At 36.3% G+C, this 14,232-nt stretch overlaps 1 protein-coding gene across 1 annotated transcript; it reads left to right on the top strand.

The window, feature by feature from the left end:
- The first annotated feature begins 2,810 nt into the window (after positions 1 to 2,810).
- On the top strand, positions 2,811 to 11,082 carry LOC132649954 (synaptonemal complex protein 3-like). Its single transcript, XM_060374725.1, has 8 exons — positions 2,811 to 2,823; positions 4,161 to 4,224; positions 4,505 to 4,539; positions 6,986 to 7,103; positions 7,951 to 8,050; positions 8,495 to 8,593; positions 10,822 to 10,926; positions 11,047 to 11,082. Exons 1-8 carry the CDS (start codon positions 2,811 to 2,813, stop codon positions 11,080 to 11,082), a joined length of 570 nt encoding a protein of 189 aa, XP_060230708.1.
- Positions 11,083 to 14,232: the final 3,150 nt, after the last annotated feature.

The raw sequence follows: 14,232 nt of genomic DNA, 5'->3' as shown, positions 1-14,232 counted from the left end.
GATCATCACCATCAGAAGAATTATCATTTTCATTTTCACTAGACGAGGAGGAGAATTCATGTTTAATATAATCAAATTTTAAAGATGGCTTACTTTTTGTTCCATAAGATTAATAGGTTTCACCTCATTCGTCTGATCTAGAGACAGAGACGAGGTTTCACGAACCAGACCTTTAAAATCTGTTTCATCAGTTAATAATTCTCTCATTTGTAGCCAAAGAGGATAAGCATGATTGGGGAGTTCCCCCTCTCCATGTTCTTGTACATATTTTTTCATGTCTTTACCCACTCGTTTCCAATCAGCTAAGGTTAGGGAGCCTTCCGCCGGGAACCAAGAGCTGACCCTCTTAATAAAATCAAGAAAGTCCTTTAAGACTTTTTTTGAAACTCTAAAGCCTCGACTTGCTAACATATGCTTTGAAACCGAAAGGAACATTTTTTTTTTTTGCTTTGATTTGGACTGCCCCATGTTTGATTACTAGTCTATAACTGACCTCCTTGTCAGAGGACCTGCAGTATCCTGACAAGAGCCTTACCGTGCCTTGATAAAAGAAAAGAAAGAAAAGAGAAAGTTACCTGTCCCAGGTCCCTGTTCGGGCGCCACCTGCCACGGACCGGCCCAGTCGGGCTCCCGTCGTCAGCGGGAGAAAACAAGGCTTTAGACAGGAAGACACGGTTTTGGCGAAGAATTGACAGACAGAGACACCTTGATGGTTTTGACTCTGCTGCAACTTTACTGAAATCAAGCTAGTATTTTTATAATGATTTCACAAAAGGCACCTTAAAATTGGCATACTTCCCAGAACATTCAGACTTTTACCAAGAATACAAAGTTTACATTTTAACTCAAAATGCAATCAAACATAAAGCAGTACCCACAAATAATCTTGGCCTAAAAACTTTTTGATCAGAGCAAACAAAGGAAAAGAAACCTCAAATATAGTTTCATTATTGCTAACCAATGAAGAGGAAAGTCAGGAGCTAAGTCAGATGCCTGCCAAAGTCCTTCTCTATATCAAAATCTAACTACACCTTTGTTAACCCTCCTCCCATATGTCCTGCCCAAGATTTATGATCTTCTCTAGGAACAAGGCACTGAAGGGAGGGGAAAACTCCCGCCAGCTGCACCTCTCATGCTATTATTTCTTAAGAAGGAGCCTATTATTATTTTACTATTCTTAATGCCTATTAATACTAAATCTAATTCATTATTTTCCTTAAACTTATTTTTATTAAAGCCTTTAACAATCTACTAATAATAAATTTCTTTATAAAGTTAGTTGTGCTGTTTCAGGTGTCACAGGGAAAGATCAAAGAATTCATTATTCCAGCCCCAGAGCCACAACTGAAGAAGTGTAGAAATCTCAGAACACGTCTCTTTTCCAAGTGGGATGAGTTTGCCAGGGACCTTCCAGGGGGCATTATTTCCGGGGAAATCATATCCCCTGCCCTGTAGCTTATGCTACTATGGTGACACTGGCGTGGGTGTGGCAGATGAGCTAGGTGGTTAGGAGGAGATGGGGATAAGAATAAGGAGGAGCTGGGGAGAAGGGTAGGAACAAGGATGAGCTATGATGTGAGGATGATATGGGGAAGGGCTGTGAGTGAGAAGATGCTGAGGAGGTGTGGGTAACAAGGAGGGAATGGAGTAAGGAGGGGCTTGGAGAGTTGAAGCTAAGTAGGGGTTAGGGGTCAGGATCTGGGGAGGTCTTGGAGTTTAGAAGGTGCTGAATAGTAGTTTCCAAGGAAGAGGACCTGGATAGGGGACAGGATGAGGATGAGCTTTGGACTGTGTGGGGATAGTTGGCAGCAACAGGAACTGGGGAGCACTTTAAAGCAGGGAGAGCTAGAGGATGAGGAGGTAGGGGTTCCAAAACAGCTTGGGGGGAAGAAAATCTGAGGATGAGATATAGTGAGGAGGAACTGGGGAGCAGAGAGAAGCAAGGTGGAACTGAAGGTGAAAAGGAGCCAGGGAGAGGTTACTGGAGTGGAGTAAGGGGTGAGGAGGAACTGGAGAGGGTATTAGGTGAGGTGGAACTGGAGGTAGGGTTGGAGTAAGGAAGAACTAGGGGATCAGAGCTGGAAGAGATTGGGAGAACAGAGTTGCTGGGGAGTGGCTGGGCTAAGAAGAACCTGGAGGACAATGACAGGCTACATTGAGTAGGGAGTGTGAGTCCTTAGAAGTGTTGTAGAGGATTTGGGGAACTAAAAGGCATGTAGGAGCTAGTGTCAAGAATGGCCTCAGTGCCCAGAAGGAGCTATGAATGAAAAGGGAGTGTGGAGCCCCAGAGCTACTGGGGCTAAGATGAGTTGGGGGCCTAGGAATGGCAAGGGGCCCAGGGAAGTTGCTTTTGGGAGCTCTGGTACAGTTTGGGGCCATGGAGGAGCTGAGGAGCAAGTGGAGTCCAAAATTGGAGTTGGGGGAGACAGAAGGAACCAGAAAGGGACAGAGAGTAGGGAGTGAGTGGGGAGGCCAGGGCCTAGAACAAGAAAGAATGGGAGAAACAACTATTACTGTATAACAAAGATGGATTCGAACTGGTGATTCTCTGGCTTAAACTTCCTGCATACTGGGATCAGAGGCATATACCACCTTATTGTGCTTTTTCTGTGTTTTGTGTTTGTAAGAGAGGATATTTTGTAAGGTGGGATATTACTTTGTAGCCCAGGCTGGCCTAGTTTGGATTGGCTTTAAACTTGCAATCTTCTGCCCTTTCAACTTCAGCAAAGAATCTTAGATACCAAGACCTTTTAGCCCTTTAGAGGTGTGGTTGTGCTTGAATGGAACCTAGGTCTTCTTACAGGCCAGGCATGAACTTTACCAGTAAGCTACATCCCCAGTGCTTGAAAAGTTTAGCTTTTAAGATTTTGTTAGGATCAGGTTTTGGCATTCTCATGATCTATTTTCCTAGCCATAAATATTTAACTTTGCAAATGACATACAAATTTACACGTTTGTTCAAGTTTATCAAGAGCTAGCAAAAAATGATAAGAAAATTTGGGTAATTGAGTAAATAGGGGCAAACATTTGTAAACCAGGTTAAACAACCATTGGATTAACATCTTTTTACATTGACAATTGGGAAATTATTCACCTTTGATCCACTAAAGAAAGAAAATTCACCTCATTCTAATAAAAACATCTTAATTTTATATGATAATTTTCTAAGTTTACTTAACGGATGACTTTGGAGTCAGATGGTCTGAGATTTGTTTTTCTTACTGTGCTTTAAAACAGGAAACATACAATCATGTTTCCCCATGGAAGAAATGATTCTGAAGAATCTGAAGGGGCAACAATAGAGGAAGAAGAGCACATGATAATTTATCACTCTGATAATGATCAAGATTCCAGTGCTTCACAGACAGGTGATATTCTAGGTATAAAATGTCAAAGGTTGGGGGCTAGCAATCTGGCTCAGGGCAAAAGCGTGTTTTCCAGGCAAGCCAGAGAGGACCTGTGTTTGAGCTCCAGAATCCATGCAGTAGAAGGAAAGATTTTATTCAAGAAAGCTGTCCTATGACCTCTACACTGATGTGTGTTGTAGACATGTAATAATAATGTAAATTTTTTTTAAAGATTACAAATGTTGAGTATTGATGTGTTATACTTCCTTTGTTTTGAACCTAATGCACTTAATTTATTCCATGGACTTTGCTCTTATCTGATCTTCATATCCCTGTGTCTAAGTTCTAAAAATCCATGTAGTGTATCTTGCCTTTTAAGTTCTAACATGTTAATAAGTAGTATATAGCTTGCTATATAAATCATATCCTAAAAAGATCTGAAAATTTGCTTCTATGAATGGTCACGGATTCTGATTTAACTTCTTGTAAACTTTAAAAATTTTTTGTATTGATTTAACTAATACAAAACCTTAAGTTGTCAAGTTTCTGAAAGAACTTCAAATATACTATTTCTTAGCAATTTCTTTTTTCTTTTTTCCTTTTTTTATGTTTTTCGAGACAATGGTTTTTCTGTGTAACAACCCTGAATGTCCTGGACTTCTCTTTGTAGACCAGGCTGGCCTTGAACTCACAAAGATCTGCCTGCCTCTGCCTCCATGTGCTGGGATTAAAAGCATGTGCTAGGCTTCACTTTAGTTACTTAAAATGACATACTTAATGTTAAAAATGTTTTTTTTTTTTTCTTGTCAACAGAACTGAGTTTACCAACTGAGTCACGTAGGATGCAAAGTCCAATAGAACTGTTTATGGATGCGGGGTAATATAGTAAAAATAATTTTAATTATTTTTAAATAATTAGATTTTGTTGTTTGTAAATAATGTAGTCAAGAAATGTTTGCTTTATTTATGTAACAAGTAGCATATAAAAAATTTGACATTTGCTTTCTTCCAAACTATTATACCTGATGAATCCTTAATTAAACAGTGTTTGTCATAGTGTTGGATATCTAACGGGGTTTTGTGCATGCTTGGGAAATGCTCTATTACTGAACTACAGTGTCAGCTTTAATTTCTTCTTAAATGTGGTTTCTTCATAGGGAAAAGGTAGATACTATTCTTGGAAAAATTGGAGGTATGTTTTTGGAGATAATTATATTTTAATAAAATTGTTTTGAGCTACATAGTAATTTGCGTAGAATACATGTTAACCAATATACTATATGTCTGCTCTTTGAAACCTTGTTCTCATTTATAAGATTTTCTATAAACATTTGTGATTTAACATTACAGATATTTTTCCTTATACTTTTTCATAATGCTCTTAGGCATGTGACTTCAATAAAATTTCAGAAGAACATAGATAGGAAAAGTCTTTATACTTCTTTGAACAGATTAAGTGATATACTATTTCTACATACCAGTTTCTTCTTTTATTTTCTATATCAGTTTTTTAATTTAATTTATTTCCAGGTATTTACACTGTCTTTCTTGAGGTTAAGGCAGTATAAAACTGAAGTTTATAATATAACTACTTATTATTCTTTCTAATAAACTATAATCTAAGATGAAATCTTTGATAATCAGTAAGAAATTTAAAATCTGAGCCAAAAATTCCTTTTTTCTTTTTGTTTTTATTTGAAACAGGGTTTCTCTGTGTAACCTTGACTGTCCCGGAACTCACTTGTAGACCAGGCTAGCCCTGAACCCACATTCATCTTCCTGTTTCTTCCTCCTTGAATGCTGGGATTAAAGTCTTTTACAAAAACACCCCCTCTTTTTGCTTTAAGAACAATGTTAAGGATAAGTTATATAAGCTTTCTTGGGGAGAATATTTACTGTAGTTTGTTTTGAGAAAGCTGAAACGAACAACTATAGGGCTGGCATTAACCTGACTTAACTTTACAGGTGTTAAGATTACAGGGACAGAGAAACCCAACCAAGTGGACTGTATTCTTTTTATTTTTTTTAATTTATTTACTTTACATCCCAAGGGGGCCCCTTCCACCTTCCCCCTTCCTATCTTCTTTTCCTCTTCCTGAAATGGGGAACCCCTTCCCCCCAGTATCAACCCTCCCCAGCACATCAAGTCACATCAGGACTAAGGATATCCTCATCCCCAGAGGCCAGGCAAGGTAGCCCTGCCAGGGAGAAGTGATCTAAAAGCAAGCGATATAGTCCATGCTAGAAAGAGCCCCCCCTCCCCTCCAGGCAACCCACCTGAAGACCAAGCTGCCCATTGTACAGGGGTCCCATGCCCAGACCATGCATGCTCCTTAGTTGATGTCTCAGTCTATGTAATCCCCCATGGCTCTGGGTTAGTTGTCTCTGTTGGTTTCTTGTGAGGTTCTGTCCCTCCAGATCCTTCCATCTTTCCCCCAACACATACACAGGACCCCTGGAGCTCTGCCCCATCTTGGCTTCAAGTCGCAGCATCTGTCTTTATCAACTGGCTGGCCTCCCAGATGACAGTCAAGTTAGGATGCTGTCTACAAGCATAGCAGAGCATCATTAATATTGTCAGGGACTGGCTCTCTAATGTGGGGTATGACAATCATTGGTTGGACATTCCCTAATCTTTGTTCCGTTTTTATCACTGCACATTTTGTAGGCAGGGTAATTTTTGGTTCACAGGTTTTGTTCGTGGGTTGTTGTTTTCCTCCTTCCACTAGTCCTGCCTGGATAAAAGGTGGTTGCCTCAGTCTTTGTGTCCCGTCCCCCTACCCCCATACACACACACCTGTTAGGAGTGTCAGCTAGAGTCACACGTATGTCCTCCCAGGAGCCTACCCTGTCACAGGCCTCCAACTTGACAAAGAGATATCCTCTCTCATTTTCCCTTCTTGTTCCCAACGTTTTCACCACTACCAGTGCCCCCCTCCCCCATTCTCTTCACATCTGATCCCTTCTTTCCTTCCCCATTCTTTCTCCTGCCCAGTTCCCTCTCTTCATCCACTGGGAAGAGTATTCTTAAACATACTTAATAGGAGGAGGAGAAATGGCTCAGTGGTTTAAGTGCACTCATTGATCTTTCAGAGGAATCAAGTTTGATTCCCAGCATGCCAGTGGTGGCTCACAGCTATCTATGTCTAGTACATGGAGATGCAATGCCTTCTTTGGGACTCAGTGAGACCCAGGCTCATAGTGCATAGTCCTAAATGCAGGCAACCCTCACACATACAAAAATAGTTAATATTAGGCCCCTTTAATGATAATTCATATAATCAATTTTTTGAAAGATGTGCTCTACTTAGGTGTGTCAAAGTATGTGTTTTATAATCTGTTGTTTCATAAATGTGTTATAGCTGCTGGAAATGTTTTGGATTTCAAAGATTTAAATATGGAATTTTGTTGAATGAACATACCTAGTCAGAAATTTCAAAATACTGGATGTCAATGTATGAAAATTGTGTGATATCATGTTGACAATATTTTAAAGTGTAGCTTTAAATGTTTTTTGCTATTAAGTGAATATTACTCAAATTTATGAGCATTACTCAAATTCCTAATGAGTTGAGTATGTGGGAACAAAGTAATTTCCTTCAACATTGAATTCTAATGAATGCTAATTTTTCATACAGCTAATGTTAACACTGCTCTTAGTGCTAAGAGACACAGAATGGAAACAGCTGCCCAAGAGGCTGTTGAGGGAATTGACCAGAAAATGAAACAAGTTTGGTATTCACATGATGATGCAATGTAAGTAGTATTTTTATGTTTATATCAATTTTAATATATATTGGTAGAAATCACTTATGAAAATGTTATCTTCTGTTTGAGTTTCTAGTGAAAATGGTTGACTTGACTGTTCTCTAGGCAGGTGCCTCTATGACCTCTGCTTTAATAGAGATGCTTCATAGAAGCCAGTGGAGATTATGGTTTTCTGCTTAAAGTAACAATTGAGGTATACTACTCCTCAATATTTAGTATTTTATATTCACTCTTGAAATTATTTGAATATAGTTTAGATGAGTAGAATCTAATAATTGTTAGTTAACCATGGTTGCTGGTGTAGAGAAAGATCAATTTGAATATGTTAAACACTTAGCTCTTGCTTTATACTAAACTGTGGCTGTGCCAAAATGGGAAATGGAGAACTTAGTCAAACACTTGTGCTTGTAATTCTTTTAATATTTTTGTGAGAATCTATATTCTGTAGAAAAAATGAAAAATAAACTATTTGGAGAAAATATTATTTTGAAAATTGATATGTTTGGCAAAACTTCCCTAGTTTTCAAAAGCTGCCGCATGAGAGGGGACTTTTATGTTAGGAAAAAGTACTTCTGAAAGCAGTATAAATCTAATTTTACTTCTGAGGTTTCTATCAAAATATTTAAAAATTTTGTTTATTTATTTATTTATTTAAATATTTAAATAAATATTTGTTTGTTTATTTATTTAAATATTTAAATAAATATTTAAGTATTTATTTAAATATATAAATATTTTCTTCTTGTAGTATGATAGTATGTCAGTTTAATTTTGTCTTGAATGTTGTTTTCATAATGGTATAAGAAATAACACTGTTCATTATTGTGTTTTACAGGGCGAAGCTTAATGAAGACTCTGCTCAGTCATTCATGAAACTGTTTGAGCAATGGAATTTGGAATTTCAGAAAATTCGAGAACAACATGATAAACTAATTGTTGGTCTAACAATTATAATTAATCTTTTATAAGTAAATCTCAAGTAAGAATAGAGAACCTATGTTTGTGAGATGGGAGAAACAAACCTAGTATTTAGATATTGAAATTTCCAAGAATAAGCGATGTCTTAAAAATTATTTCCACCTAGTATAGCCTGTAATTTTAGGAAGCTGTGAAGCCAAGGAAGGAGTATCATAACACATGAGTGGTAAAAGAATAACTTAAATTTAGGCATAATGGTTGCTAAAGAAAAATACTAAAGGCAGTCATTTTAAAATGTTTTTTTTTTTTTCTGAATTAAAATGGGATTTTTTTTCTAAATTTAAAATCTTGGGGATTAAGCTGTAGCTCAGAGCAACAGTGTTTGCTTTGCATATTTGAGGCCCAAAACACCACCAGCTTTTACCAAATTGTTAATACTGGTTTTCCTTTTGTATTTGTAGGATGATTTTAAAAAACAAGAAAAAATTTTTCAAGAATCCAGATTTATTCATATGCAGAGTCTGAGAACAATTAAAAATATCCATGAACAGTTCTTAATGGTATGCTGTACATAACAATATGTTCTTTAAAATAGAGTGTACATTTTTCCTTTCAAGACTTAAGATATTTTTCATTTTGAATTAATTGCTTCTAATTGATGTGGTAATTAGATCTATAGCATTCTAATATTTTCATGATGGTTATTAAAGACAGAAGATGGTAAGTTGTGAACTTTCCATAGATATATACTTCACCTGTATTATTGCTGTACTCCAAGTTTACTCATTGTTCTTTATTGAACTGGAAAGAAAACATCTACATGTCATTTCTAAGGTCTTTTGTCTTTGTAATCTCAGTATATATTAAATAGGAAAGGTTCGAAATAGATACTTTCTAAAGATTTAGGGCAAAGGATCCCCTGGAACTGGAGTTACAGAAAGTCTTGAGCTGCCTTGTGGATGCTAAGAATCAAATCCAGGTCCTCTAGCCAGTGTTGCTAACTGCTGAGTCATTTCTCCAGCCTCAGGAAGGACCCAAATTTAACCCTTTTTTGAACTGGTATTCAGCTTTTAGAATTATTGCAACGGCTAAAAATAACATGTATCAAATTATAACCATCAGTATTAACCCAGAATTTAGTAGTTAAAGATTTGTTACTTGAGAATTAAGTATATGCTAGTAAGTTGAGATATAAACAATAACTTTAAAATAAACAGTTTAAAGAACTTTAACTTCTACACAAGTTGTTTTATGTGATTACAAATACATCTCTTGCCAGTTTGCTCTGATGTTGCCTGTAAACAGTCGGTTAATTGGTACCAAGAAAGGTATCTTCTAGGTAATATCACCAGACATTACGCTTAGTGAGGAACTTTAGTATAATTTTTAATTTCTCCATAGCATGTTTTCACATTAATTTATTACTAGAATTCTACAATTTTTATCTCAATAGTGCTTCATTATTTCTTTAACTCCTATTGCTGAGACCCTACTTCATGCTATTTAATATTCTCATTATCCTTTGCTAGTACTATGAAAACTGTTTTCTCTGTTCTTCAGTCCATGCTTCATAGTCTTGCCATGTTATATTTTTAAAACGTCTTTCTTCCTATATATCTATAACTTCCCATTTTATATTCTGAAGAACGTCCATGACATGAATCTCTTTTATTACATTTATTCTAATTGTCCATTAATACTCCCCTCTGCATAATCATTTTCCCTGACCCCTGCTGTCTGGCTATACTCTTCCTCTAAAATATTGTTAATTCCTTTTCATTCATTGAAATTGGCTCCTTTGTCAAGTAACCTGTAAGCATTTCCCACTTTTGACTTTCTATTTATAGGAAGCTACATTTTCATCCCCAATATAATTTTTTGTTATTTGGTTTAAATATTTATTTTGTCTGGAAAAAAAATCAATTATGTATTATCCTCTTTTATTTTCTCCATAGCACTTAACATGGTAGTTGTCACTTGGTTGATGATTTAGCTCACTGGAAAATGATTAGAAAATATTTAAAGTATCCTTTTAAATGAATAGCAAATGCATACAATATGAATGCTGAGGAGACTGAGAGAAATGGACAGCTTGGAGGGTATCCTGTTTAATATAGTGAGATACTTCCTTATATAAAAATATTGAAATATAAATTTTGCTATTATTTACTTGAAAAATGATCTCATAGTAAAGATTATTTTTAATCTTTTTGTTTTTAATTATTTTTAATCTCTTTGACTTTTTTGTTTGTTTGCTGTTGACACAGGGTTTCTCTGTGTAACAGCCCTGGCTGTCCTGGAACTCTCTGTAGTGCAGGCTGTCCTTGAACTCTCAGAGATCTGTCTTAAACTTACTAGAAATATTCACAATTGTTATGTTTGCTGAGAAGACCCTGTTTTTGTTTTTATATTTCTCATTCTCTTTTCCTTAAGAGAAAATACCTGTTTTGCACAGACTAGCCCTTAAGCTCTCATTCCTTCTAGTTTTGCTTGCAAACTTTGTGATACTCTGATACTCTCCCCTTTTCCCTCTCCTGGTTCCATCTTGACCTTAATACTTACTAAACTATTTCTTGAGCAAAATGTACCATTGTATCTGCTATAATTATTTTTGACTGATGTTTTGCACCGACAGTAGCAATTTGGGTCCTTTTGTATTAGAATGTTTTTTGACTTGAAATAATGTGTGTTACTTAACTATTTAAATTTCTTTTGAGTTTTATTTTACAACTTAGAACTTGAGGTGGAAACTAATTCCGTAAGACTAAGCTAGCCTTTTGTGTTTTAGGATTTGGATAAACTGGAGGAGAAGAACGATGAACTGCTTGCTGGTGCACAAAATGAAATTAAAGAGGAAATGAATAAGCTGCAAAAAAAAATTATGAGAGAATCTGTAAGTTGTATTTCAAATTAGAAAGATGAATTAATGAGAGCACTGCAGTATTTTATTTCCTATGTATTAATAACATGAACTAAAACATAAACCTGTTTACAGTCTCTGTTCCTTGAACAGGAGCAGGAACAAATGGCAAACGTTCAGAGTCCGTGATGTTTTATGGGAAGAATATTTGAAGAAGGAACTTAACCTAAGTTCAGATGCCAGCTAGGAGACACAGTTTAAGACAAGTTCTTCTTTAAATGATAAGGCCTTTAAGCGATTAGTTTGTTTACCTTGTCCTACTTTATTTCAAATAAAACCCAGTTATGATAGTATCAAATATTCCTGTATGACAAGGATTTACCTCTTTTGTTGTTTTTTATCAATTTTCTCCTTATGCTATTGTTAATATTTTTATCAATAAAATTATTTAAATTTGAATATTTCTGTAGTGTACTTATCAGTTGCAAAGGTATAAAATCAGGTATAGAAAGTTACATTGGTTTTATTTCCTTTCTATTTCTGGCAAGGTCTTACCTTGTTGCCATGATGGTTTCTTAACAGTGAACTAAAAATAAACTTAAGCTCAGGTAAATCTTCAAACTGCAGCCTCCAAAGTTGTCTGAGACAACAGGCGGCCACCACTATGACTAGTTAACATTGTTGTTTAAACAAAAACCCTCCAATCCATTTTCTATACTTACTAAACTGTATAGCTCGTTCTAAGAAAATATGTTAAAGAGCTTGACTTCATGCCTTGGAATAAGACATTAATCAAGCTGACAATTTATATATACTAGGTTTTATTTTGGTTTTGATTTTGAGACTAAGTCATGCTATGCTGCAGTGCCTGGCCTGGAACTTGTGTAGGCTGGCCTCAAACTCCTAAATTCAACTGCCTCTGCTTCCCAAGTGCTTGTATTAAAGGCATGTACCAGCATGCCTTGCCTACATACTGATTTAGGACATTCATGAATTTAATTTACACAGGGGTTGGTCTGTAGTTAAATGGCACATGTTCTTAGTAACTGTTAAGAGCATATCATGAGGGCAGGGCACAGCAGCATATGCCATTACTTCCAGCAGTATGGAGGCAGTCATGCATATCTCTGTGTTTGAGACCAGTTTGGTCTACCTAAGCAATTTCCAGGACAGCTAGAATTGTGAGTACAGAGTGAAAACCCTGTCTCAGAAATGTAAAAAAGAAAGTATGAGAATAGAAACTTTTTATCATTTAAGAATATTATACCTGTCTCCAAAGATAAATTTCCAGCTGATGGGAACAGATACAGACACTCACAGGCAAACATTAGAAGAAGCTTGGGAAATTCTGGGAAGAAGGGATTGTAGGAGCCAGAGAGGTCAAGGACACCACAAGAAAACAGCCCACAGAACCAAACTAACCTGGGCTCATAGGTGCTCACAGAGATTGAACTGTCAACCAGAGTGCTGTGTGGGACTGACCTAGGCCCTCTGTACATATGTTACAGTTGTGTAGCTTGTTCTTCATGTAGAGCCCCTCACAGTGGCAGCAGGCACTGTCTCTGTTGCCTGCCTTTGGAACCCTTGCCCATACTAGGTTGCCTTGTCTGACATTAATAGGAGAGGAGGTGCCTAGTCTTACTACAACTTATGTCCATGGAGGCCTCCCCTTTTCTGAAGAGAAAGAGGAATGGAATGGGGAGGGAGGAGAGGGAAGAGAGAAACTGAGAGGAGGAGGGAGGGGAAACTGCAGACCAGATGTAAAATGAAAAACAAAGTAAATTTATTAGACTAACACTTCGAACACTTGAATATTAATGTTAGCAAATATTTGGAAGCTGTGTTTTTACATTTATTATCGAACAGAACTAATTTACTAACTTGCCTTTTTAAACTGTACATTTGAGCTGGGAGGTAGTGGCATACACAAATAATGTCAGTACTGGGGAGGCAGAAGGAGGCAGATCTATGAGTTTAAGGCCAGCGTGGTCTACAGAGCAAGTTCTAGGACAACCAGGCCTATACAGAGAAACCCTGTTTCCCCCTCCAAAAATAAATAAATAAATAAATAAATAAATAAACCATTTTACAGAGAAAGTTTTAAAATATGTAATATAATAAATGTGAAACTTTAAACATATGTTTGAAATTAGTCAGTTAAACTCATTTTTGGTTGATATTGTTTTCCATGAAGTATTCAGAACAATAAAAAAAAAAAACCTCATTGCAGGGAAAGCAATTCTTTTTTCATGTTTAAATTCTATCTTTCTCTTATATAACCCCACCCTCATCTTATTGTCAGTGTTCGCCATCCTAAAAAAAAAAAAGACGTGTATAAGTTGTTTTTTTTTTCTTTCTAAATTTATATAAATTACAGAGGAAGAAACTAGTCGTCCACCACTACTGTGTGTGTGTGTGTGTGTGTGTGTGTGTGTGTGTGTGTGTGTGTGGTGTGTGTGTGTGTTCATGTCTGTTTTTGTGAAAGTGTGATGCTAGTATCCTTCCAATGTCTTGTCTTCCTCTTGTTACTGGAGGGAATACCTTGACATAAAGGTTAGGTTCCTTTTAGCTCTTAAAGAACTGAGCAGACACATGGTAGTCATTGTTAAAGTCCATAATTATTATAAATAAAAGTAAAAGCATAAAATATGCTGTATGGAACTGGAATGACCTGGACAAATGTGTGGCTGAAGAACCCCATTTTATGTGTCCACATGCTTTTTTTATTACAAAAGGGAAAGTAAATTTTCTCTGAAAGGGTGGAAACTTTGTTGTTTATGTGATTAATGATCTTTGCTGGAAGGGTTTTGTACAATCTTTGGAACAGTCAAAGGGATGTTACTTTTTTTGGGGGGCTTACTGTAATCTCCTTATGATGCAGTGTCATACCCTATTTTCCTGCCTCATTTTTCAGTGTGCTATATTTCTAACATGAAATAGGAATCTTAAATACTAATCAGATTTCTAAGTAGGTTTATTTATCAAGTTTTACCAATAGTTACACAGGTGAAATAAGTTCTTCAGAGTGATTTCTGTGTCCTTAATTCACATGAGTATGTTTTTCCTTTTAAGGTACATTTTCTTTCTTCACTATGCTTCTTCTTTGTATATATAAAGTACATGCTTTTTACTTCCCTAATTTTTCAACAGACACATGGCATATAGCCGTCCATGTCTTTGAAAATGTTCCCTTCCTTCAGGAAGCCCACCTTCCCCTTTCCCTCTACTGTGCTGTCTTAAATACCAACTTTTAAAAAGTTATGTCCTTCCTGTGGCAAACATTTATCATGATACTTTTTCATAAGCCAGACAAAATTTTGGATTCTTCCAATGTCTGAG

Source organism: Meriones unguiculatus, chromosome X (genome assembly GCF_030254825.1).
Source record: "Meriones unguiculatus strain TT.TT164.6M chromosome X, Bangor_MerUng_6.1, whole genome shotgun sequence".
NCBI classification, from domain to species: domain Eukaryota; kingdom Metazoa; phylum Chordata; class Mammalia; order Rodentia; family Muridae; genus Meriones; species Meriones unguiculatus.
This window is presented reverse-complemented; position numbering and strand designations above follow the sequence as displayed.